Source organism: Camelus bactrianus, chromosome 16, assembly GCF_048773025.1.
Source record: "Camelus bactrianus isolate YW-2024 breed Bactrian camel chromosome 16, ASM4877302v1, whole genome shotgun sequence".
NCBI classification, from domain to species: Eukaryota; Metazoa; Chordata; class Mammalia; order Artiodactyla; family Camelidae; genus Camelus; species Camelus bactrianus.
Window position 1 is genome coordinate 16,728,289 of NC_133554.1, and position 25,665 is coordinate 16,753,953.

Here is a 25,665-nt window from a genome sequence, read left to right on the forward strand (position 1 = left end):
TGGCGTTTCAGACTACCGCATCTGCCCCAAAGCGTATTCAGCCTGACCAGCTGGTCACTGGAAACTGCGGGATTCTAGTTTCACAGATTTGTTTTTAATAAAATTACTTTTCTTGTAAAATTACGTAAATTATGGTCATTTTGGAAATTAAAAAAAATTAGATCCTATATAACTTGTTGGCATTCAGGATGTTTCTTTCTCCAGTCTTTATGTCATCTTTTAAAATACAGTAATAAAAAGTTTTATTCTGTTTTTTTCTCTCTCGATAATTTGTCATCGGCTTAGTTCTGTGTTAACATCTTCGCAACAGTCATTTTAAAAAGGGAATTAGATACTAACTACCATATATAAAATAAGTTTATATTGTATAGCACAGGGAATTATATTCAATATCTTGTGGTAACTTATGGTGAAAAAGAATAGGAAAACAAATAAATGTATATTCATGTAGGACTGAAGCATTGCGCTATATGCCGGAAATTGACACAACATTGTAAACTGACTATGACTCAATAAAATATATATATATATATATATGTATATATATATAAAGGGAATTAAGAGGTTTGGGAAGGGAGAGGGAGGAAAAATATGGTAAAGATACTTTCATGTGTGTATGTGTGTGTGTCTAAAGGTCATTCTTTATCTTAGGATGTACTAAATAACTCACCTCAGAACTAGGAAACGAGGTGCAGGGCTGTATGGGGTTCAGATTACTTCTAAATACTCAAAAATGCACATGACAAAACAGAGAAAATACATGTGATTACTCTCCCTTTCTTGTTCCCCTCCTGTATTCCTCTGCCCCTGCCTGTCATAAATGGACAGATGTTTTCACCTGCAGCCTTATGAAATGGCAGAGTCCTGCCGGTGAAGGGGGAGGGTGCTGAGATTTGGGCCAGGGAAAAGAAACATGTAACCAGGCTCTCTTAAGCTTTAGCATGGGATGGTCCTGGAATGTGTCAAATCTCATAATGCTGGTATGGGGGATGAGCTTCTAGGGAAACATTTGAAAGATACTGTGCACATAGAAGTTATAGCTATGTAACAAACACCGGAGTAAAAATCAACTAGAAAGTATGGTTGCCCCTGGGGGATAAAAGCAGGCATTGACAGGGATGGGATATGAAATTTCCTGGGGTAGTGGTAACATTGTATATTTTGATAGGTGTATTAACAAACAAATTTTGACTGAGTAAATTTGAAAGATTTATTGTTTTCATTCAGTGATTCATGAATCAGTCATCATCCAATCTAGCGGATGGAAAGGAGCTCCAAGGAGGTGTACAAAATGAAAGACTTGTACAGGTAGAAAAGAGCAGAATGAGGACATCATACTAGACAAAAAATGGTTGGTTACTGCAAGGGTACTTGCTTTTAGGGGATGGCAGAGGCCTATCAGGTAGATTAACTAATGCTGATCAGGCGATTACTAATTGATGGGTTTAAGGTTCCATTTCTGGGAGAGCTGAAACTGTAATTAAGTTAAATCTTGGTTGGGTGATGTGGGGCTTAGCATAAGTACTTCGTTTGGGGCGTGTTGTCTTGTTTTCAACAGATGTTTGGATTACACAGACATATACACTTGTCAAAACTCAGGTAACATACACTTAAGATTTGTTCATTTTGTAACATGCAAATTTTGCTTGAAAAGGAAAAAAATTGTAAACAAAAATTCACCTTTCGTTAATGATATGTGTTGAGGGTTTAGGAGGCAGTGTATGCAATCTTCTTTGAAACACATCCAGCATTTTTTAAGGTGATGATTCTGGCTCAATTTGAACTTGCTTATGTTTCTGTGCTGTAAACCTGTCCTCTTGGGGCAGATCAAAAACATAATAGGGCTTTTGGGGAGGCAATAGAGTTGAAAGAAAGATATTGGGAACTTATCCTGAAACTGTATTTGCAAGAATTCTTTTTTTTTTTTTAAATTATATAAGATCTAGCAGCTTTTTTTTTTTTCTTCACATTTTTATTTTGTCTTTTTGGGGGGAGGTAATCAGGTTTATTTATTTAATTTTTTTTTTTTTATAACAGAAGTAGTGGAGCTTGAACCCAGGACCTAGTGCATGCTAAGCATGCGCTCTATGACTTGAGCTATAGCCTCCCCTTGCAAAAACTATTTTCTAAGTTTTATGTTTATTTTGAGAAGGGTTTGAGACACTGATGGAGATTGGCTGGGGGCTCATTGAAGATCTTCCCAGTGAATTCTGTGTGCACATGCTTGCTGGCGATCCGTGGTGTCACGTGGCTGTCTTCTCGCCGTGTGTCTTCATGTCACCTTCCTTCTGTTCACGTCTTTCTCTGTGCATTCACATGTGCTGTTCTCCCTGCATGGAATGCACTTTTATACCGTCTCTCTCCCCTGTACCTGGTTAGTTACTGTTGAAACTTCAGCTATCAGTTTAAGTGTCCTTTTCTGGAGAAGCCTTTCCTGGCTCTGTGGACTAGGTGAAGTCTGAGCAGGATCTTTTAAAGGACCTTCACATCATCCTGTACCTCTCCTTCCTGATGCTTATCATAATTGGTTTTTTTTTCATTTTTCAGCTTTATTAAATACAATTGTTACAATTTGACTGTACATATACAATATATTGCATGTAAATACATGTATACAATATACTGTATGTATTTTTTGAATTTACATATATGTACTGTTCATTGTTTCTAAGAATATTTAGAGCTTTAGCTTTTTAAACCTACATAGTTCAACAGAATAAGGTCAACCACAAAATAAGAATTAATTAAAAAATATACATACACCCCACTATTAACAGCAACATTCTTTAATTGCCAAGATATGGAAGCATCTTAAGTGTACATCAATAGATGAATGGATAAAGGAGATGCAGCATGTATATGTAATGGAATACAATCATCATAATTGTTTTTAAATAAGCATTTGTATGGTTATTTATTTTCATTTTATTTTCATTATGTGAAATAATCACATATCACATATTCATCATTATGTGAACTCCATCAGGCTGTCCTGGATGGTTGGCCAAACAGACGCTGACCACGAAGTAGTATTTGAGAGAATCATCGGAGAGCCACACAGGGCTGTTGGAAACTTCTCTGCCATGATATTAGAGAGCCAAAGAGTCAGCATTTTGCCTTTTTCCAAGTTTGGGGTGAATTGTTCTTTTATTGTCTGTAGGGCCCCAGAGGCGAAGGCATATTCAGGGAGCTACAAGAAACAGGGGAAATTGTTGATGAATAACGTGTAAGAGGACGTGGGTAGGTCTGGATCACAATGCAGAATCCTGAGCACAACTGCAGACATGCTACCAACTCAGGATTCGCTGCAGGTGGTGTGAACCCAGGGAAGAGGGCTGGGCAGGCAGTCACCTTGAAGGAAGCCAGGGAAACAAAACTGAAACCTGTTGTCTAGAGACTTCCTTAAAGGTTTAAAATGAACCTGTTTAAAATTAACTCATAGTTGGCCTTAGGTGATACTTTTGCTTGAGTAATGGAAAAAGCTACCTTGCAGAAACACAAAGGTCTCACATGATCTGATTTCTTTTTCCATACTGTTTGAGGAGCCCACTTGCTTGATTCACTTGCTCACCCTAGCCTGACCACACTGTTTGAGGGTCCCTAGTTACCTGATCTTGTCTTGGCAGAATGTTTGTCCCACAGGGCAGAACAAACTGGAAATCAAGCAGGAGAGAGACAGCCAATGGAAAGAGGACCAGAAGCACCAAAGAAGACAGATGAAAGGACCCAGCCTTATACAAGGAATGCCCACCAGTGGCCAGCAGCAAAGTCTCCCCACCACTCCTGCCTCCACAGGTGAACAGAGCCCAAGCAGGGAGCCTGGACTTCTATCCCCATCTGGCAGTAGCTCCCCTCCCCTGCCAGAGTGATGTCAGAGAAGGCAGTTAAAACAGAAGAAATAAGCTCCAGAACCTCAGATATAATATGAAAATGTTCAGATTTCAATTTCTTCAATTTCATACCCCAAACCAGGAAGATCTCAAACTGAAAAAAGACAACCAATACATGCAAATGCTGAGATGTTAGAATTATCTGGCAAATCTTTTAAAGCAGACATTGTAACCATGTTTGAAATGAATGAAAGAACAGAAAGTGTCAGCCAGGAAACAGAAGCATAAAGGAGAACCAAATGGAAATTTTGGAACTGAAAAATACAATAACCAAAATGAGAAGCTCAGTGGATGGATTCAACAGCAAAATGGAGGGGACAGAGGAAAGAATTAGGGACCTAAAAGATAGAACAATTGAAAATACCCAATATGAACAACTGAGAGAAAATGAAGTTAAAAAAAAAAATAGAGCCCGAAGGACCTGTGGGACTATAATAAGAGATGTCATATTTAAGTCATTGGAGTCCTAGAAAGAGAGGCTGAAAAAGTACTCAAAGAAATAATGGCTGAAAAGCTCCCAAATTTGGCCAGAGACATGAACCTACAGATGCAAGAAGCTGAGTGACATATGTGGAATCTTTAAAAAGAGAAAAAGACAAATGAACTTATATATAAAACAGAAACAGACTCACAGACATAGAATACAGAGTTGTGGTTGCCAGGGGGGAGGGGGGTGGGAAGGGATAAACTGGGAGTTGGAGATTTGCAGATACTGACTGGTATATATAAAATAGATAAATAAGTCTATACTGTGTAGCATAGGGAAATATATTCAATATCTTGTAGTAGCTTATGGTGAAAAACAACGTGAAAATGAATATATGTATATTCATGTATGACTGAAGCATTGTGCTGTACACCAGAAATTGACACAACATTGTTTACTGACTATATCTCAATTAAAAAAAAGAAGAAGAAGCTGAGTGAAACTCCAATGGGATAAACCTAAGGAAGTCCATGCCAAGACACAGCATAATTAAATTTTTGGAAACCAAAGACAAAAAAATCTTGAAAGCAGAGAAAAACAACACCTGACCAATAAAGGAAAAATAATTCCAAAGACAGATTTCTCATCAGAAACCACAGAGGACTCGCTCAAGGTCCCCATAGTTGGGGGAATGGTGGGGTTTTACCTGTCTCCATCCAGGAAAGAAACAAGAACAGCCAGGTAAACACTGCTTAGGTAACTTTCCATGTTTTGGAGTAGCAGTCTTCAGACTGGGGGTAAATGTGTCTTGAGTCTCACACACTTTTTAAGGAGAGAGAGCGTGCTCAAGAGAGTCAAGTTCCAAATCCCCCTCATTCATTTGGACTCCCCAGAGCTGATTGCCTGAGAATGTGCCAGCGTCCTGTTTCTGTTCTCCTCAAAGAGAAGTATCTTTCTCCCTCCTGACCCCATCTATGTAGTCTCACTGTCACCTGCTAGATTTGTTTATTTGTTTCCACCAGCTATTGCTAAATTTAGATTAACTTTAGGGAGACACATAGTGGTTTTTATTGTAAATCATGCACAGAACAGCAATCCCTGATACATAAAACGCAGTAGTGCCCTGAACTTTAGAAAACAGCTTCCTTGTGCTGAGATCAACTCTTCTTTTTTAGATGTGATATGATCTTCCAATTGTCAAATGCATATTTATAAACATACTTGATTTCAACTATTGGATTAAATTGCTAGGAAATCTATGTATAATAGTTCACAAACATCCATCTCTCTGTTCATCTATCATGAATATACATGTCTTTAATCACAATCCCCATTTTTATGAAATTGTCATTTTTAACCCCAGTTTCATCTAATTTTAGCTCTATGAACCAAGCACCTCTAAATGTAAGAGTAAATGGTATAATAATCACTTAAGTCTTAGTAGAGCCTTCCCAGATATTGAGAAAGTGACCAACTCCTAGTGACTGGGTAAACGCTTTCTTTGAAAGTCAGGTGATTTCCAAGTCTTTTGTTTTTAACGTTACTGAACCTCACTGAATTGTTGACTGATGGAGTACTGAACTTAATTTTTAAAGAACGATCTCTAGGTGATTTTAGCATGTAACTTGGAAAGAGTTTAAAGAATCGACAGATGTTGCCAATATCATACATCCTTCCATTCTTATGTACTTATATAAATGAATGAGTTTTCTCAGAACTTCACATCTATAAAAACAAAAAATAGGTCCAGAATTGATGAAGAGCCCTGTCTCATTGAGCAATATTCTTCCACAAAGACTTGGAATAATTAAAATAAAACACACAGAGCTCCATTTATTTTTATTCATAGACCATGGCCATTTTATTTTCCCTGTTTAACAATTATGTAACAAAATGTGTGGCGTTTTATGCTATTTTGATCAACTGTGTACCACTAGTAATAATAATAATAACTCAATCCAGAAGACTCAGAGCATTAGTGTCACAGGAAAACAAAACTTAAAAAAATTTTCGTAAATGTATCCACTGACTGCAAGATATTGGCCACTTACAAGTCCAGTGACCTTGGAGAAGTTACTTAACCTCTCTGAACTCTGTTTTTTTTTTTTTTTTAATCTTCAAAATGGGAATAATGATAGTTCATAATTCATACCTTTGTCATGAACACTAAAGGAGTGAATAATTTCGTGGAAGAAATGAAATGGAAATTCGAATGATGTAAAATTTCTGACTGGCTTACCTAGAGATTAATAAGAGGGCTTTTTTTTTATATTTTAAAATATGCATGGTGGTAGGTATTAAATTGCTAGGGTATTTAAATTCCACTGGATACCTTTAAGAGTGATTAATGGCTTTATTTTAAAATGTCAACATTTACAATACATTAGGAATTATGTCTTTTGCAACTCTGTATGGTGAAAAATGTCAGCAAAATGTATCGGGAGTTAGTTTTTTGAAATTATTTTATGTTTATGAGCTTAGAAGAAGACCAGAGATGAGCAGTGCTTGTTTATCTAGAGAACTGCCTAAATTCGGACCCTACATAGTGCTCAAGAAGACAGGAATAAAGGCATTTCACTTATATATACTCTTCCCTAACCCGTCTTGAACAGAATTGAATGGAATCAATTCCGCTCGGCGTTCTCGCCATTGACAAAGCCTGTAGTAGCCACTTGCAGCCAACAGGTGGCACACGTGAACAGGCTCCAGGGGGCGGGTCCCCGAGCACGCCTCTCGGTAGCCCGGTGGAGTCTCTCGGCTTCCGTTGCGCATCGAGCAAGATGGCAGCCTCCGAGACGGTTAGGCTACGGCTTCAATTTGATTACCCGCCGCCAGCCACCCCACACTGCACGTCCTTCTGGCTTCTCATCGACTTGAACAGATGCCGAGTGGTCACGGATCTCATCAGTCTCATCCGCCAGCGCTTCGGCTTCAGTTCTGGGGCCCTCCTGGGCCTCTACTTGGATGGGGGGCTCTTGCCCCCCGCCGAGAGCGCGCGCCTGGTACGAGACAACGACTGCCTCAGGTGCGCGCGGGCGGGGTGGGGCCCGCGCGGGGCGCCGGGGACGCGCCTGCGCACGCCCGGGGCGCCTCGGGCCTCCGGAGACCGCGGGGGCTGGGGTGGGGGTGGGGCTGTCAAACTGCACTTCCGTGAACCCTGGAGATTATGATTGGTCTAGTCAGGCCTGGAGCTCAGGAATCTGCGTTGTCATGAGCATCCTTCCCCGTGGATGCTTTTGATGCCGGAGGGTGGTGGACCGAACTTGGAAAAACCATGATCTTGTGTCTGGGCAGGCCCCGCGTTTCTTCCAGCCTTGATTTAGCAAGCGCTCACTCAGCCAGTCGCTGTGTTACCTGCGCGGGGTGCGGGCTTGCCAGAGATCCGGCCTTCCCCGGGAGGGAGGCTCGGGAGGCGCCCAGGGTCAGGTGCAGGGGACCCAAGCAAACAGACGAACGGTCATGTTTTCTTTACCACGTGCGGCTTGTCCAACGTCAGTGCTCCTGCGCCACCCTCTGAGACTGGTGGGTGTCATTCAGTGTCTCACCTGGCTTCTCTTTTAAGAAGGTGTTTGGGACCTTTTGGGTTGTGAATTGGGAGACAGAATATTTTAAAATATGCTTTTGGAAATTTTTGAAGATGATACTGAGATGAGTTATCAAGGAGCAGTTGTAATGTGAATTGTCCATGTGTGGTTGATTCGTCTCAATGATAAGACACGATCGTTTCGGTTCTGATTCATATCTTGGACTGGTTTGTTCAGGGCTTCTTTTTAAAGCTTCAGCTACAGTGAGAAAAAATTCCAGAGTTGTGAATCAGGCTACTTACTTCTGCTTGCCCTTTGTTGAATGTTGAATATTCCTTTCCCCAGAGCATGTTAGATTCATAAGATTTCTTCAAAACATCAGGGAATTTAACTTGGAGCAATTACTACATCTTTGAGTGTATGCATCTGTATGTGTGTCTCTTTTTTAAAATCAGGAACGCTATGATTTACTAACAGTGTTTAGCTGTTTCCAATGACAATTTGAAATAGTCCAAGTTTCTAAAAATTTTTCCCCCCTTTTTATTCATTGTGAAATGGATCTCCCTTCTCTCTGCAATTTGGGAACTATAAATGTTGCCATTGTAAGGACTACGTCCTCTCCTGTTAAGTTTACTTTCTGATCTATCTCCTGCCCAATGAATTAATAATTTGCCAATAGGTAACTGCACTTATATTTCAATTAGTGAATCATCTGGAAAGTATACTCTTTATAATGAAGTTAACAGTCAAAAGCAACCATGAAAGCTGTTATAAGAAATAAATACAGCACAGTGGCAGGCAGAATTCCTCCTCAACACCAGAATGCACAATAGAGGAGAGGGTATATCTCAAGTGGTAGAGCATATGCTCTGTATGCATGAGGTCCTGGGTTCAATCCCCAGGACCTCCTCCAAGAATAAATAAATAAATAAACTAATTACCTTCCCTCACCAAAAGCAAAATGCACAATTGCATGTGGCAAGAAATACCTCTGCAGCTGGCTTCAGTGGTAAATGGGGAAAACTGAATTTTGCAAAGTTTTGTATGTTTTTGTGGTTTCTTGTCCCTAGTCTTTCTCTGTCTTTCCTAACATTCACTTTCTTCAGAGCTACAGAAGAAAACATAAGTCTCTTTTTCTCAAAGGTACCTAATATTGTTGACATAGACCAAAATAACCAATTTCATGTTTCTGTGTATTATCTGGTGTGATTTCAGACAGGCAGACTGGATAATTATTACTGGATAATTGCTAAATACGAGAAGTGGTTGAGAAAGGAGAGCTCATGGTGGAGCGCAAATGGTCCGGGAACTGGTGGAACACAGATGGTCTGGCTGGGACTTAAAGGATGGGTGGGAAATGTTGGCTGGCTCAGTACAGTAGTCGTGGGGGAAAAAGCTGCCCTGACTTGGGAAGAGAGGAGTTTGACCAGCAGAAGGGTTCTGTTGGGATTGCGGGGAGTGCTGAGGGAAGTCCCATGAGGAAAAGTGGAGCCTGTTTGTGGGAACCCTGAGAAATAACCCTGGAGGCTGGAGAGGCATCTGCACACTTGTGTCCGTGGCCATTTCCTCATAGCCCAGTCCCTGACCCCCCAGACTGCCTTCCTGTGCTCCAGGCTGCGGACACTGAGCTCCCGGCCATCTCAGCTCCCATTCTGCCAGAGCCCTGGGGTTAGTCTGCTCCGGCTGCTGTGACATCACACCACAGGCCTCCCCCACCGAGAATTCCCCTTCAGCAGTTCTGGAGGCTGCAAGTCTGAGGTTAAGGTGCTGGCAAGTTTTGTTTTCTGCTGAGGCCTCTCTCCTTGGCTGGCAGACATCTCCCTTGTTACTCTGTCCTCCTTTGACCCTTTCTCTGTCCTCACAAAAGGACACATGCCCTAGTGTCTCTGTGTGTGTCCCACTTTACTCTCTTATGAGAACACCAGTCAGATTCTTCCCTCTAATCAGAACAGCCTCTAGTGCCCAGGGGCGAATTGAGACCAGTGGAAGCCAGGCCTGGGCCGCTTTCATTCTGGGACATTCCCTTCCTTTTCTTTTATTAAAGCAAAACCAAACCAAACCAGAAGACTTGTTGTTAAAGAAAAATTATACTTCAAAATAGTTCAGGGTACAAAGTCCTTTATTTCTCTTCTCACATACTCATCCCACACCGTACTCTCTGGAAGTAAAAAGTGGCCTGTCTTTTCCATACAAACACACATACTTACACTTTTTAAGTGCACATGTCATTATAATATACATGTTGTCCTGCACCTCACTTTTTTACCTAGCATATCTTGGGTATCTTACATTTTAGGAGATACAGTATGTGATGTTCACCATTTTTTTTTAAAAATGCCACATGGTATTCCATGCCACATAGCATGACCCTGTCAGTGTATTTAACCAGCCCCTTATAAATGGACATTTTAAGGTGTTGTCTTAGTTCTATATAAAACTAATCTGCTAAATATATATATAACTGCTGTATATAAAACAGATATACAACAGATTTCTTTTGTATAGCACAGGGAACTATATTCAATATCTTGTAGTAGTCTATAGTGAAAAAGAATATGAACATGAATATATGTATATGGTGGACTGAAACATTATGCTGAACACCAGAAATTGACACATTGTAAACTGACTACCCTTCAATTAAAGAAAATATATATATATAAAACTAAAACTGCTGTGATAAAAATACCATAAACTGGATAGCTTATAAACAACAATTTATTTCTCAGTTTAGAGGCTGGGGGTGTCCGAGATCAGGGTACCAGCAGATTCATTATCTGATGGGGACTTGCTTTCTGGTTCATAGATGGCACCTTTCACCGTGTCCTTTCATGGTGGAAGGAGTCCAGGGAGCCCTAAGGTTCTGTTTTATAAGAGCACTGCTCTCATTCATGAGGGCTCCACCCTTATGACCTAATCACCCCCAAAGGCCCCCACCTCCTACAGCCATCACATTGGGGGTTAGGATTTCAACATATGAATTTTGGGGGGACACAAGCATCCAGACCTTGGCGGTTGTCTGTTCTTCCCTGTTACATGCTGCTGTAGTGAATATTCTTGTATATCTTTGTGTACTTGGGCAGTGATTTAGTAGGACACATTTCTAGAAGCAGTACTCCATGGTCAAATTTTAAAATTTGATAGATGCTGCCACATTGGCCTCCAGAAAAGTCGGACAGGTCTGTATTCATGCCAACAATGTGTGAGTTACTTTTGTTCACTATTATGTGAAAGGTAAGAGAACAGAGTGATTAAGAGCTCGGGGTCTGGAGTCAGAACCCTGGGTGGGAATCGTGGTTCTGTGACATTAATTGTGTGCCCTTGGTCGAGTCACTTACTTCTCTGAAGGTAATAATGCAGGGCTCTGCAAGCAGCAGCCAGACAGGCGGTTGCAGGGAACAGATGGGACCCAAAGAGATTACAGGTCCCTGCTTTCACCCCCTTTGTTGAGTTTCATCTCCATTTGATGGGAGAAGCTCATTAAAAACCCACCAGCTGCTGCCCCCAGAGGGCTAACGACATTCATCATGTTAATAAAAACTGGACTAACATTTGGATGGCACTTGCTCTGAGCCCCGCACTGCTCTAAATGTATGTAATAACTCATTTGAGTACTATGATTATTATCACTACCCCCATTTTTACAGATGAGAAAGGTTGAGGTAATGGTATTTTAAAAATTTGACTGAGAAGGATTTGAATCCAGACAATCACTTTGGCCTTGGCAGGCAGTGGGAGTTGGGGTGGGGATCAGGAGGTGCAGATGGGTATGTCTGTATTTCTGTATGATAGAATCCTAGAAGTGAAATTGCAGATTTAAAGGGGAGACTGTGTATTTTGATAATACTACCCAGTTTGCCCTGCAAAGAGTTTAAATGAACAGTGGAGGATCTGTTTCAAAAACTTCTTGAGATCAAATCTCTTGCACTGTTAATTGTATAGGTAACTCAGCTTTTCTTTGTAAAAGGACATGTACACTCACTTTTGATTATAAAAGGACAGTCATATTTGTCATCTGTGATCCAAGAGGAGAGGCAGAGAGCATTGCCAGGGAAAGCGTCCACCCTGAAAAGAGTGGTAACTAAGCAGACCCGGGTGGACCGTTTCTTGTTCTCTACATGGTGTTGTGTCCTCAATCTTAGTATGTTCCAAACTGTAATGATTGTCTTCAGGAGTAGCAGGCAGCGAGGCTGCAGCAGTCAAAGGTCAAATATCCACAGATCCACGGTCTTCAGAATGAGGGAGGTGATGCTGAGAGCTGCCCTTGAAAGCAGGGTGCTGTTGCAGGCCCGTCTGATAGCCAGGGCTCCTGCCTGCACGGGATGCAGCACGTGCTGTGCCCAGTGAGTCAGAGAACCACAGTGACTGAACAGAAAGTCTTGCAGCCATTTTCAGAGTTTGATGGAAAGTTTGCCCCTAACTGATCATCTCAGAATTGAAACTTGAGTCATAGCATTGCTACAAGTGAAAACAAATTGATCAAGAATGTTAAGGAAAATGCTGTATCTTGGAAGTTGCTTAGTAGTTCTTAGATTCACAGGATGCCAGACTAGCTTTTGCCAGTTTAAGAATTATTTCCTTGCTGCTTGATGCTGAGGCCCACAACTGAGAGCGGAGGGTAATGTGTTTTTGTAATTTAAATCCCTGCTCTTTCAGAGTTTTATTTCTCTCTTCATCCTGATCCTGATATCAGTAGCTTTTATTTTACCTTGATTTGTCTGTATCTGTGTATTTGTGATTCTAAAGAATAATTGAGGCTTTTTTTCAACTACCACATCGACATAAGTCCACAGGGTTTCTATACCTTAAAAAATGTAAAGAATGCTTATCAAATATCATCTTATTCACCAGTTGTACTTTATTTTCAAATATGATTGTCTGTGTCTTTCCATGGTCACTAAAAATGCTTGCTGAAATACACAGCTGGATGTAACTGTACTGAAAGAATAATGCATGCTTTTAGCAGGCATTTTGAAGTCCCCATGCTGTGCTTGACACTGAGGACACTCACTCAACTTTCTGTCATCGGGCTGTGCATATTAGAATTAGCCATGGCCAGTTCACAGAGGAACCAAATTCCTTTACTGTAGTGAAATAATTTGGGATGAACTGTGTATTAGGTTGCTAGAGAAACAGACGCAGTAGGAGATGATGTAGGTATAGACATAGATGTAGCTGTGGATACAGACATGAGGTTTATTATAAAGAATTGGCTCATGACGTTATGGATGATTGGAGGCTGGAGGTCCTAAGATCTGTAGGCTGGAGACCTTGGAAAGCTGATGATAAAGTTCCAGCCCTGGAGCGAAGGCCTGAGATCTGGGGGAGCTGATGGTGTGTTTTGGCCTGAGTCCTACTCTGAAGGCGGGAAGTCTGAAGGCGGGAGAAGTGGTACCAGTGTCCCAGCCCAAAGTTGTCAGGCAGGGAGAACAGATTCCCTCTCGCTCAGCTCTTTATTCTTTTCAGGCCGTCAGTGGACTGGGTGAGGCCCACTCAAACTGGGACCAGTTTGCTTTATTTATAAAGGCAGTCTGCTTTATTTAGCGTACAAATTCAAATGTTAATCTCAGCCAGACACCCTCACGGACATACGTGGAACAATGCTTAACCACATATCTGGGTATCTCGGCCTGGTCAAGCTGACGTATAAAATTAATAATCACAAAGTGTTATGGAATTTTACAATGGCTGTCAGTACCCCAGAGAACATAAATTGTTCAGTATTTTCCTAAATTTGAACAAAATAAAAATGAAATCTGATTTTTTTAAAAGTGGCTTACAGTTAAAAACAAAAATGAATAATCAGCATTCTCACCATTTGGTGTGGGTGACTGTGGGAAGATTGTGAACTTTGAAGTTAGACAGACAGGTTTAAATCCCATTTCTGTGGCTTGTTAGCTGTGGACCTCAGGCAAGCTGCTTGTCTGAACTGTAATTTTGTGATGTTTTAAAATGAAGAATGCTACTTCATTGTTTAGAGAAAATCTATAGAAAATGTTTAGGATGCAGTAGATGATCAATAAATAAAACTAGTCATTTGAAAGTAAAGAGTCTTTTGTCCTAAAGTGATGTGACATTTTTTCATCGACTGATGACAGTGACAGTTTGAAGTCATCTCAGTATATAACTGCGTCCCGGAGACACGCTTATGAATTACTTCCTAAAGCGTTCTGTCTTGTTCTTTTGATAGAGTTAAATTAGAAGAGAGAGGAGTTGCTGAGAATCCTGTAACAGTCAGTAACGGTGACAGTACTCGTTTATTACCTAGAAAAGCAAAGAAGCGGGCATTTAAGTTGGAGGAGGATGAAGAAACTGAGCTAGATTACAAGAATTCAAAGAAGCACTGGAAGAGGCACGAGAACAGTAACAGTGAGAAGACCTTGGATCTAGAGCCAAAAGCTGTCGCAGATCAGACCGTGAGTAAAAGAAACAAGAGGAAGAACAAAGCCACGTGTGCTGTAGTGGAGGATGATGACGGACAGACCGAAAGAAAATCGCCAAAGAAAAAGGAGAAATGTGAGTATAAAAAACAGACAAGGAATCCCAAGTCTTCTAAAGCACAGTCAGTGAAAGGGTGGCCCATCCAGAAGTGCAGCCTTCCAAAAGGTTCTCCTGCTAGAAACAGCCTTGTTAAAGCGAAAAGGAAAGGTGGCCCCGGCGTTCACACAAAGGACAGTCCCGCTTCCTCCTCCGAGTCTGAGTCTTACCATGAGTCGGCCAGCGATGGGCTCAGCAACGTCATCTTGGAGGTCAGACATTCCTCAGAGAAAGTGTCAACTGAATTATTGAAGGAAGGATCCTCCGTGAAAAACACGACAGCAAACAAAGTGGCTACAAAGATTGGCTTAAACTCTACCCCCATCAAGGGCAAGACCCCCGGGACATCATCTTCTAGTTCGGACTCGAGTTCAGAGTCGGATGACCCATGCGTGATACCAAAGAGTGGCCCGGAGTGCACTGCAGACTTCTTAAAGACAGTAGGCCTCTTTGCAGGAAGAGGTGGTTCCGTTCCGGGGCCCTCATCCCAGATCCCGAGTGCTGCCGAATGGAAGCAGCCTGACTCACATGGTGGCAGACCGGCTCTTGGTCCTCCTCCCAACGTGACTCTCCCCGCCGGTTTGGGAAGAGGTTGGGGCAGAGGAGAGGACCTTCTTTCTTGGAAGGGAGCTAGGGGTCGGGGTGTGCGGGGACGAGGTCGAGGACGAGGGCATGCCATTTCCTGTGTTTTAAATAGAAGTGCTGACTATCAGAAGCAGCAGCAATTGAATGAACTGGTGACAAACTCATCTACTATTATCCAGGTAAGTCTTATTTATTGTGAGTTTACCTCCTCCCCTTTCCTCCCGTATTGTGGCTGGAGTTGATGTTGTGGGTTCACATTTTCTCACCAGTAACAAAACCACATGACCCATACTGTTTTTCAGAATCCCGTAGAGACACACAAGAAGGACTACAGTCTGTTACCGCTGTTAGCAGCTGCCCCTCAAGTTGGTGAAAAGATTGCATTTAAGGTATATTTTTTAAAAACAGCAACAATTACAACAAAAAGATTATCTCCCCTCCCAATAAACTTACTCATTAGCAGGTCAGGTTACATTTATATTTATAATTTCATATAATTTATGAATTATATTAACACAACTTGATACATTTATTAAACTGTGATTTATAATTATATTTATTAAAAACCCTTCCTGGATTCTACCTCTTGTATTCTCTTGCCCAGCCTGTAGTAGGTGCCAGGTAATTGTTTTCTGAATGAATATAAATGTCTCAGCCTGCTGTGTGGAACATTGCAAGTGCTCAAGAAAAAAAGGCTCAACATGTTGCCAGAAAAACCTCCAAAACCCCCCAAAACCTTTCCTACTAGAACCCGTTTGCCACAGGTTCATGGTAGGGCTCCCACGGTGGAGCAGTGGGCACCCCGACACTGCGTGTCTTGTTTTCTCAGGGGTCGGGGAGAGGAGCCACAAGACTTGTGTATTTGTGTTTTTTTCTTCTTTTGTAGCTTTTGGAACTAACGTCCGATTATTCTCCTGATGTCTCTGACTACAAGGTGAGATTCTTTATTTTAAAATAATCAAGTGTCAGTATATGAAAGAAGCTAAAGTCATATTTAATACTGCTAATATGGGTCATATAGATTTTTATGGAGTCAATAATATCATAAGGTAGAAAATGAAAACATTTGTCAGAATGTAAACTTTTTAATAGTATCAGTTTGACGTCTCCCAGTGTTTTTTTTCCTTAGTACTTGGGATTTGGTTGGTTAGTTCCAGGTAATTGGTGTTTTATCATCTTTTTCATCTTCTTAGCCCCTTAATATAGGTGACTGCATAACTTACCATCTAAAACAGAACACTTGTGTGTGAATGGGATTGATATTGTATTAATAACTATACTGAAAGGAAATGTAAGTGGACCTGACTTGGGCAAACCAGGATGTTTTGTCACCCGACCGTAGATGACTAATTTAATTCTGTGCCATGTGAGGAAATGGAAATACACAGAACTGATATGTCTGCAGCCTCTAGGAATCGTGATTCCAGATGATATTGATACTTTTAAAGCTCATATTAAATGGATGTTAGTCGTGATAGTTATTACGTTGGAAAGCTATTTCCTTGCTTTATTTCCCAGTATTTATAGAACTCTTTGAAATTGCTTTTAAAACCATTTCAAGAGTGAAAATCAGTACCACTGTTTTGCTTTGATGTCAGGTGCTGTTACTCAGCTCGATCACCCGCTTTATTCATTAAGCTTGTCTTTAAAAGTCAACTCAGTCTATCTTCAAAGAACATAGTCTCCTCAGCCCCTGACTCTGTCTCATTTGTGTCCGTGGGATTTTAATTTGTGGAGGTGACTGAGTGATGACACAGACAAGCCAATGCTATTGGGAGAGGAATTTATTACTTACATTGCCGGAGAGGAGGGGGATACCCTGCCAAGCAGGACCACAGGGGACAGAGCTGGGTGGGGTCGGGAGGCGGAAGCAGGAGGGAAGAGAAAGCCTGGGCTGTAGCCTTGGTGGGGGCTTCCTCGGGATAGGCAAGGCTGGGTGGGGGAAACAGTTTGGGATTGGCTAGTTGGAATAATCAGGGGCTGCCCCTAGTTGTGTGGTACCTGCTCCTGGGGTGATTTAGACCAGGGAAAACACTGGCTTGGTGTGTGGGAATTTTATTTCCCTTACATGTTGATTTCTTTAAAACTTTTTAAAACTTGAGATTAAAATTCTCATAAAATTCACCATTTTAACTATTTTAAAGTGTACAATTCAGTGGTTTTAGTATATTCACAGTATTTCACATATTGATTTTTGACTTGGACTTTTATTTTTGAAAGGAAGGAAAAATATTAAGCCATAATCCGGAGACCCAGCAAGTAGATATAGAGATTCTTTCATCCTTACCTGGTGAGTCTTCTAGAAGAGAGATGGAGGAAAATGGGGGCTCTTCATATCCACAGTGGTTTCTAAATAGCTTTTTCACCCAGGAGCTGCTGTCTTCCTCGGCCTCTGTGGGTAGTGGGCACTCTCCACTCCCTGTCCGCACAGAGCAGCCTGCAGGGGGCGGCGGGGCACACTGTGCTCCCACTAGTAGTGTTGTGTGTCTGCTAAGAGTTGTTGGATTTGTTCCCAAAACTGTTAGGCAAGTTGTTCTTATTACTGTAATTATGTAATTTCACAAAAATTACATAAATTGATGAAAAATTATGGCAAAGAAATTATTTCTATGCAACCCAAGTTGAATGCTGACCCAGGATTGTTACTGAAAAATTTGCCTTTGAATTCTACATGGGTGGGTCAGCTATAAGGGATTGGGAAGAATTTGGTAAAAATCTAGGGAGATTCTGCACTTAGATTGTGTTGCTAGCTTTGGTATTCTTCCATCACTGAAAAAACCTCAAAACTGGAAATTGTGGAAATTGCACACATAAATTAAGGATATGGTTTATAAAAGAAAGACAACTTGTCAGTGGACTCACAAGACCTGTACTTCAGAAGGTTGGCAGAGGAACATGCTTCTGTGCGTTAAGTCAAAATGAAATGTGTAAAGTACATGTGTATACACACTCTCACATGTTATTTTAAATGGTTCCCTGCTTTACCCCTGATTCACCCCACCCATTATTGGCTCTGAAATCCTGGAATAAGAGGGCTTTTACTGTATGTGACTTAACTTGAATTGTGTTTGTCGGGGTCCCTGGCCAGAGAGTAGAGGAGACCCGTTTTTCTTTTGCAGACTCTAAATAATTATTTTATTTTCTGCTTGTGTTCAAATAAGGGAGTGAGTAAAAGATTCAAAACTCCAGAACACAGAAATCACTCAAAAAGGTATTTCAACAAAATTCATTTATGATATTAAATAAATGATTAGCCATAACTTACGCTGGTTTTCCAGCTTCCTTCTGATTAGGTTTCATTTGAAGAAATCCCCCCTCATAGGAGTAGTGGACAGAGAAGTTTGTTCATGATCAAATTCTGTGGACACAGCCTGATTACTTCTCGTCAGGTGATTGACAGTGGTGACATCCAATTAGAACTTTTCTTCTTGGAAACACTTTATCTATTTTCTAACAGAAATACAGGTAGTCCTCACTTTGCGTGGTTCTGATATATGTGAATTTCAGGAACCACAAGTGAGTTAAATAAAACCAGTCCCCCAATGACGTTTGGTATGCTAACTGTTAACTGTGGATAATTGCATAAATTACTGTTAGCTCTTCAGTCCGTAAACCACTACATAAATAAAAGATCATGATTAGGGACCAGTCACAGCCCCTCTTTCAAAGTCTCTTGGTGGTTGGTGCACATGTGAGTTCTCGAAACACAGCAAAGTATACAGTTGTGCTGTCTCCTTGTCTCTCCATGGTAAACCCATGTGACATTCTACAGAAATGGATAAATGAAATAGGGAATTGGCCAACAAAGCTGAAAACACAACAGAGAAACAAAAAGTGATAATGCTAAAAGAGGCATCCAAATCAAGTTTAAGTGGAATCAAAGGAAATAGCTAACCGTGGGGATGCTGACACTGCGGTTTGGGAGGACTTCCTGATACAAATGAGGACAGTGGTTGTGAACGAAAGGGATGAGGAGGTCCTGCAAGTGACGTCAGCAGAAAACTTCACAAAACTGTGAAAAAGAAACTCTCTGAGCTATTTCATGATGTTGAAAGCTCCAAGAATAAAATATTGAAAGCTGATCCAAACTTAGGAGCAGGCCAATTCAGCAAGGCGTGGAAGAGACACTCAATCTGTACTGTGGTTACATGACAGAAGGTGAGCGCTGTTCCCATTACCCTCGGTAAGTTTCTTAGAAAGAAACAGAGCGCTTTGATCCTCAGTGCTTCTAATATATTAAATTACAGTGTACTACCTAAATAGTGGTTTTATTCTTTGTTCTTCCCTATGCAGTAAAGGTTTTAATGTCTTGACAAAAACTTTTAAAGATCATGAGACAGTCACAATTTTTCCCGTTGATTAAGATTGTTTTGCATGATCTCAGCCTGCACGGTCATTTTAACGGCCCCACCCTACCATGCAAAGTGAGGACTGCTCTATTACCAAACAGTAAGCATGTGTAATTTCTGAGGACACAGCAAGATATAAGAATTCTGCGGAATTCTTACTACCTTCCCTTGTTGGAACCTGTCAGTTATTTTGGGGGTTATCTTATGGTTACACATTCTTTTCTGGGACTACTAGTGATAGTGCCTCCAGCTCATTTCTTGTGGATGAAGGAAAGATTGTTGCCGATAAATAGCCAAGATCCCTGTCTGTCGGTGCAGGGTTTTTGAAGGATCTCCTGCCACTGAGCACTCCGTACTGCTGTGTGTGTACCCAGCCTCCCTGTCAACGGACAGTTTGTGGTTGTTTTACTAGTGATATGAATTCCCTGTACAGGAACATTTTCACTACTGGGAAATGACTTATTGTCTCCCCCCCTACCGTCTGGTTTCAGCCGTGAAAGAACCTGGGAAATTTGATTTGGTTTATCACAACGAAAGCGGAGCTGAGGTAGTGGAGTACGCGGTGACGCAGGAGAAGAGGGTAGGCGTGCTTCTCTTCTCGGGATTACTTATCATGTGTTCTCTTGACTGGCTGCTGGTGGTCTGGAAGGTGGCAGTGCAGCTTCCTGAACTGCCTGTGTTAAAAGCATAAAGGATCTAGACCCTGGGGATCTCTGTCGTGCCTGCAGTGTGGCTGTAACAGTGCCAAGTGCCAAGTTAGGGTGCCATCTTGGACCTCAGAGAGTCCACGTGACAAGATGCACAAATAAGTCTTATGCAAGAGCACAGAGCTGCATAAACTCAGTTTTATAGGGGTTTCAGGGGAAAGAAATAGCGTATTATACATTCAGAAAAGTACATGTAAATGTACGACTTGAACGACTCTCACAAATGAGCATACCCCATGTGGTAACCCACACCCAGATCAGGAAGTAGAACTTGAACGGTCCCTCCTGGAATCTCCACCATCTCTCCTTGCAGTTACTACTGCCTCCCAAATGTTATCACGATTCTGACTTATAACAGCATAGATAATTTTGAACAGTGACATTACACGATGAATCTGCCCTTAGACTTTGTTTAAATTCTTAAATTGTTATTTTAGGAAGTATATGGTTTAGAGCTTTTAGGCAGGCTGACTTCCAGAGGTGCTGGAATGGCTGCCTCCTGGACTATGGTCGTGTTCAAGGGAATAGAATTTATATTTAAGGAACTGCTGCTCCTTACGGTGTTTATACTTGAAATGTTGTATTATTCTGAGTTTTTAGTATTGCACAGTCACGTTTTATCTGAAATGTAAACTTGTGGGAATACTAACCAGACTGTATGTTTTTCTTTCTCTTTAGAATAGGTGATACTGTTAGAGATTTATTGCAAAAACACATTTTTAGGGTCTCTGGTAGGCTCAGCAGATTTGGCCCAGGCTCCTGTACGTCTTTATTTGCAATATATGCAGCCCCACTTTTTGTTGAAATGTATTCTTGGAAACTACGTTGGAAAACTACACTTTGGAGGCTTTCCTCTTGGAGGCCTTATTAAACTGAGGCCTGAAATAGAGGCTGTAATTACTTTTCTTTGACACTAGATGGCCCTCATTATTCATCCATATGGCCATTGTTACCTTTGCTTTTCTCTTGGTAAAACACGAAATAGCGCCTATTTTTAGGCAGCACAGGAAAAGAACCACAGAGCTGCACGGATGGCCGTCAGCAGACTAGTGATAACCTTTCTGGGCCACATCTGCCTCCCAAGAGGTCTGCGGGCTGCCTGGCAAATCCTCCTGACCCTTTTGTAACCAGCTAGCCCTCCACCCACAGCCCCTGCTCTAAATCAAAGAAAGATGAAATATGTTTAATGTAAAATTTAGCTGCATTCCAGAGAAACAAGTTCTTATACACTAATTGAACTGGGTTCTCTGGACTCAGATTACTCCAGGTCTTCAGCCATTCTGCACAAATGGAAATTGACTTAAGTTTTTCCTTGACTGACTAAAATTTATATGACCCCAGAATGAAGTCTCTAAACTGAATATTTTATATTTTTCCCCAGATCACCGTGTTTTGGAGAGAGTTAATTGATCCAAGACTGATTATTGAACCTCCGAGTAACACCTAAAATGCGGAGCTTCCCTGAGGGTGCACGGTGACCTTTCCACCTCGTGGTTTATAAATGTCTTATTTGTGAAAGTGAATATAACCTGAACTTTTTTTTTTTTTTTAAAGAGGATTTGAGAGTTGTATGCATTTTTTGTTATCTTCACTTTATTGCATAGGAAAAAAATCTACCTCATCATTTAAAATAACATGGGTGTTGCTTTTGTAGACCATTTTTTCCCCACCAGGCTTCATTTTAGTAACAGAATTTAAAACGTAACATTCCTTCAGGCATCGTTTCTAAAGCAGTGTGTATGGTTTCTTCTCTTTTTTTATTTTTTATTTTTGACCATCAAGTAGCCGTCGTCAGTAGGAGTTTATAATACCAAGCACGAGAAAGTGCTGCGTATCTTGTCTCAGTAAGTTTTATTAAGTAACATTTAAAAATACAAAAGCATGTTACTTGACTTAATTTTTTAACATTTAGGTGGTTCCATTCAGTGTGGAATATCTACATTTCAAGTATTTTATACTAGTCGTTGTCAAGGGTTCACAAATAGTTGGGTTTGCTGCAGGCACGGAGTTAAGGAATCCTTTCACACTTTTCTCAGCTTTAAAGTGAAGGATTCTCAGGCCTGTCCAGAGCAGTGAAAACAAGACCCTGTGTGTGTGTGCCTGGGGAGGAACGAGGGCTCTGCGCAGGTGGGGGGTTTACTACGAGCTCAGACCAGGGGATGTGTTACCTTGCTGCTAAATCCCAGGCACCTGGCTGAGTGTGCTGGAGTGAGGATCTTGGACAGAAACTTCCTTTTCTGTTATTATTCAACACAAAGCTAAAAAAGGCTAAAATATATACTGTGAAAATGGTTTTCTTTTAACGGAACATCAGATCCCTCCTTCAGCTTTGCAGGTTTTTAAATAAAATCACATTGAAACTAAACTTCCGTGCCGAGTCATCTTGTTCAGCTGAGTTTGGCGCATTGTTGTCATGTTTTCCAGTAATGCAAAAGATTAAAATTTTCTGGAACAAGAAGGTTTGCCTTGCTAAAGACTGTGGTGTTGCAAGGTTTAGTCTCATGGAGTTTGTTAGGTCTGGGAGCTGTTGGACCAAAGAAGATACTGTCCAGTTTTCATTTGCAGGCCATTGATGTGTATCGAAATGTGTATATATTGATTTGTAATGAAAAGTATTATTCCAGAAAGAGTGAGATTAATGTGAATGATGGGGTCCTGACCCTTTTGTAACCAGCTGCCCTCCCCCCACAATCCACTGTTAGGATGGCTCTTATCAACAACACAAGAAATAGGGGCGGGGAGGGTACAGCTCAATAGTGGAGCACATGCTTAGCTTGCATGAGGTCCTGGCTTCAATCCCCAGTACCTCCATTAAAAAAAAAAAAAGATACATTGGGGGAAAAAAGGAATAGGAAGCAGAGCAGTGCTGGATTGTCCAAATGGTGGACTAGGCCTAAGCTTAGGGCACGAGTAGAAAGGAGCATCAAAAACATGAGAAACAAAACGTTCTGAAAGAATCTGATGTCGACCAAGACGTACTAATGTCCACCTCGGGCCATCACAGGGTTATTGGTACAAGATTCCCTCCCACTGAACAACCACAGAACTGAACAAAATATGTGATACAGCTTTTTTCAAGCAAAAGGTGATGTAGGTGTATGATCCTGGAGAGACGGGAAGCGCATGGGGTAAGCCTCCCAACCTGCACATTTCTGCTGTGGTGCAGGGAGGTGGGTCCTAAGTGGAAAGGTGTCTAGCTGAGCTAAGGGGGCCAGGGTTGGGTTAGGGGGCTACTGAAGAAGCTGAGAATTGAGGGACGGGTTACTGAAGAAGAGGAAGTTGCCCGGGAATTCAGCATGGTCCTTGGCTGAGGGCTAGGCTGCACAGGTGCAGGGCGAGGCTCTGTGAGGCCCAGCAGAGATGATCTGTGTGGGGCTGAGGGCTGAATGGTGATACCAGAAGTTGTGCAGTTCTGGGAGGTATTGGTGTCTGGCCTGGCCAGAGTGCACAGCCTTTTATGAGCACCTTGGACTTTCAGGTGAGACTCCAGAAAAGACATGATTTAGGAGTCAGGAATATGTCTTACTTTACAGGCTGAGCCCTAAGATTAAAGTCAAAACTAAAATATACCCACTCTAATACAGAATAAAACCAAGGCTGACATGGCCAAAAGGGTATGCCTGTAATCTGTCTACCAGGACAAAAATCAGGACCCTTTAGAAGAAGATAATATAAACCAGACTTCTTAAAATATATCACCCATGATGTCCAGCATACAATAAAAAAAATTATGAAATGAATTGTGAAAAAGCAGGGAGATTTGACCCCTGATCAAGAGAGACAAACACATAAGAATCAATAGAACAGACTCCAAGATAACCCAAATGTCAGAATTAATGGTCAAGGATGTTAAGTAGCTATTGTAAATATTTTTATGGACTTAAAGGAAAACAAAGTAGAATGAGTAGATAGATGGTTAATTTCAGCAAAGTAATGGAAACTATAGAAAAGAATCTAGTGGAAATTGTAGAATGGAAAAGTAAAATATCTGAAATTAAAATTTAACTGTAGGGGATTAACAGCAAGTTGAAGACTTCAGAAGAAAGGATTAGTAAACCTCAAATCAAATTAATAGAAATGATCCTACCTAAAGAACAGGAAGAAAATAAGATTTAAGAAGATTAACAAAGCCTCGGTAACCTATGGGACAATATCAAGCAAGTGAACATATGTTTAATTGCTGAGGGAGAATGAGGCCAAAAACATGAAAAAACAAAGACCAAAAAAAAAAAAAAAAAAAAAAGCCCAAATTTGGAAACAAAGATCAAGTTACAAATCCAAGAAGCCCAGCAAACCCCAAGCAGGATTGATTGATTGATTGATTTTTTTGTCTGGTGTAGTCTTTATTTCAGATATTTATTAAAATACCATTAGATTATTCTTCAGGATAAGAGCAAAGATCATCCCCTGCAAAAACTTAGGAACTATGTACAGAATTTTACAGAACAGAGGACAACACTTTAGCTGAAGCCTGCCTACTGACCAGTGAAGGGTGTTCTGAGTGGAATCAGCAAAGAAAAAGAACTCAGGCAGGGAAGGAAATGAAACTGCAGTTGTCATCAGGGCAAGTCTTGTGATAGTCACAATTGGAAGGTTCGAGTACAGCACAGGGGTTCCATGGGTCTTTATGGCTACACCCCTGGCTAAGGCGCCATTAGGTCAATATCACTCAAATTCCTGGCCAGCCAGACTCCCGTAGCAAAGAGTCCCAAATTGAGGATTAAGTTCCTCCAGAAGTCATTCTCATCGGTAGCGAATTGGTAGATACCCCGAAGCCAATCTCTCACATTGTCCAGGATTTCGGGAGCTTCATTTGCCTGCAGTGTTCATGCTGACCCCACTGGAAGCCATAGCAGCACCCAAGCAGGATTAAAATAAATAAATAAAAAGACAGCAGGGCACATCACAGTTAAAATGCTGAAAATCATAGTTAAACGGATAATCTCAAAACTCACCAGAGGAAATGAAATACATTACCTACAGGGGAATACGGATACCAATGACAGTTATCTCATCAGAAACAACGGAGGACAGAGGACAGAGCCACGTCTAAAGTGCTGAATGGAGAGAAAGTCAACCTAGAATTATATAGTCTGTGAAACTATCCATTAAAAATGAAGAGGAAATAAAAGACATTTTCAGATAAGCAAAAGCTGACAGAATTCATCCCCAGCAGGTTTGCACTACGGGATATGCTGAAGTAAACTTGCAGCCATACGAAGGATGAAGAGTCCTGGAAATGGTAAATATGTGGAGAATGTATTTTTTCATACAAAGCTGTATTTTCTTCTTTTATTTTTCTTGAGAAGTGACTGACTGTTTAAAATAAATGTCATACTATAATACTGTTAAAAGATAAACTGAGGCACATAAAACTTTTGAAGCATTTGTGCAAACACTGATTTTTTTCCCTTTTTCAGTTTTATTAGGTAGAATGATTACAGTTTAACTGCACATACACATTATATTGCATGTAAATACGTATGCACAGTATAGTGCACATTTTTTTAGTTTACGTATATGTACTGATTATTGTTTCTAAGAACAGATTAGAGCTTTAGCTTTTTAAACTTACAGAGTTATCAGAGGAATAAAGCCAACTACAAAGTAAGAATCAACAGAATGGGTAATCCAAACATTGTGCTA

The 25,665-nt window shown here is 40.9% G+C and overlaps 1 protein-coding gene across 3 annotated transcripts; it reads left to right on the plus strand.

Moving 5' to 3' along the window:
- Nucleotides 1-7,066: 7,066 nt before the first annotated feature.
- On the plus strand, nt 7,067-22,384 carry COIL (coilin). 3 transcript variants are annotated; one of them, XR_012499471.1, is made up of 7 exons: nt 7,067-7,342; nt 14,032-15,142; nt 15,266-15,352; nt 15,850-15,897; nt 17,184-17,253; nt 18,736-19,892; nt 21,401-21,460. XR_012499471.1 is itself a non-coding variant. In XM_074342756.1 (7 exons), exons 1-7 carry the CDS (start codon nt 7,098-7,100, stop codon nt 21,464-21,466), a joined length of 1,716 nt encoding a protein of 571 aa, XP_074198857.1. In that variant the 5' UTR covers nt 7,067-7,097; the 3' UTR covers nt 21,467-22,384. The 3 variants fall into 3 exon arrangements, 1 of the variants encoding a protein (XP_074198857.1); XM_074342756.1 differs by having other exon boundaries at nt 19,804-19,892; nt 21,401-22,384; XR_012499470.1 differs by having other exon boundaries at nt 17,184-19,892.
- Nucleotides 22,385-25,665: the final 3,281 nt, after the last annotated feature.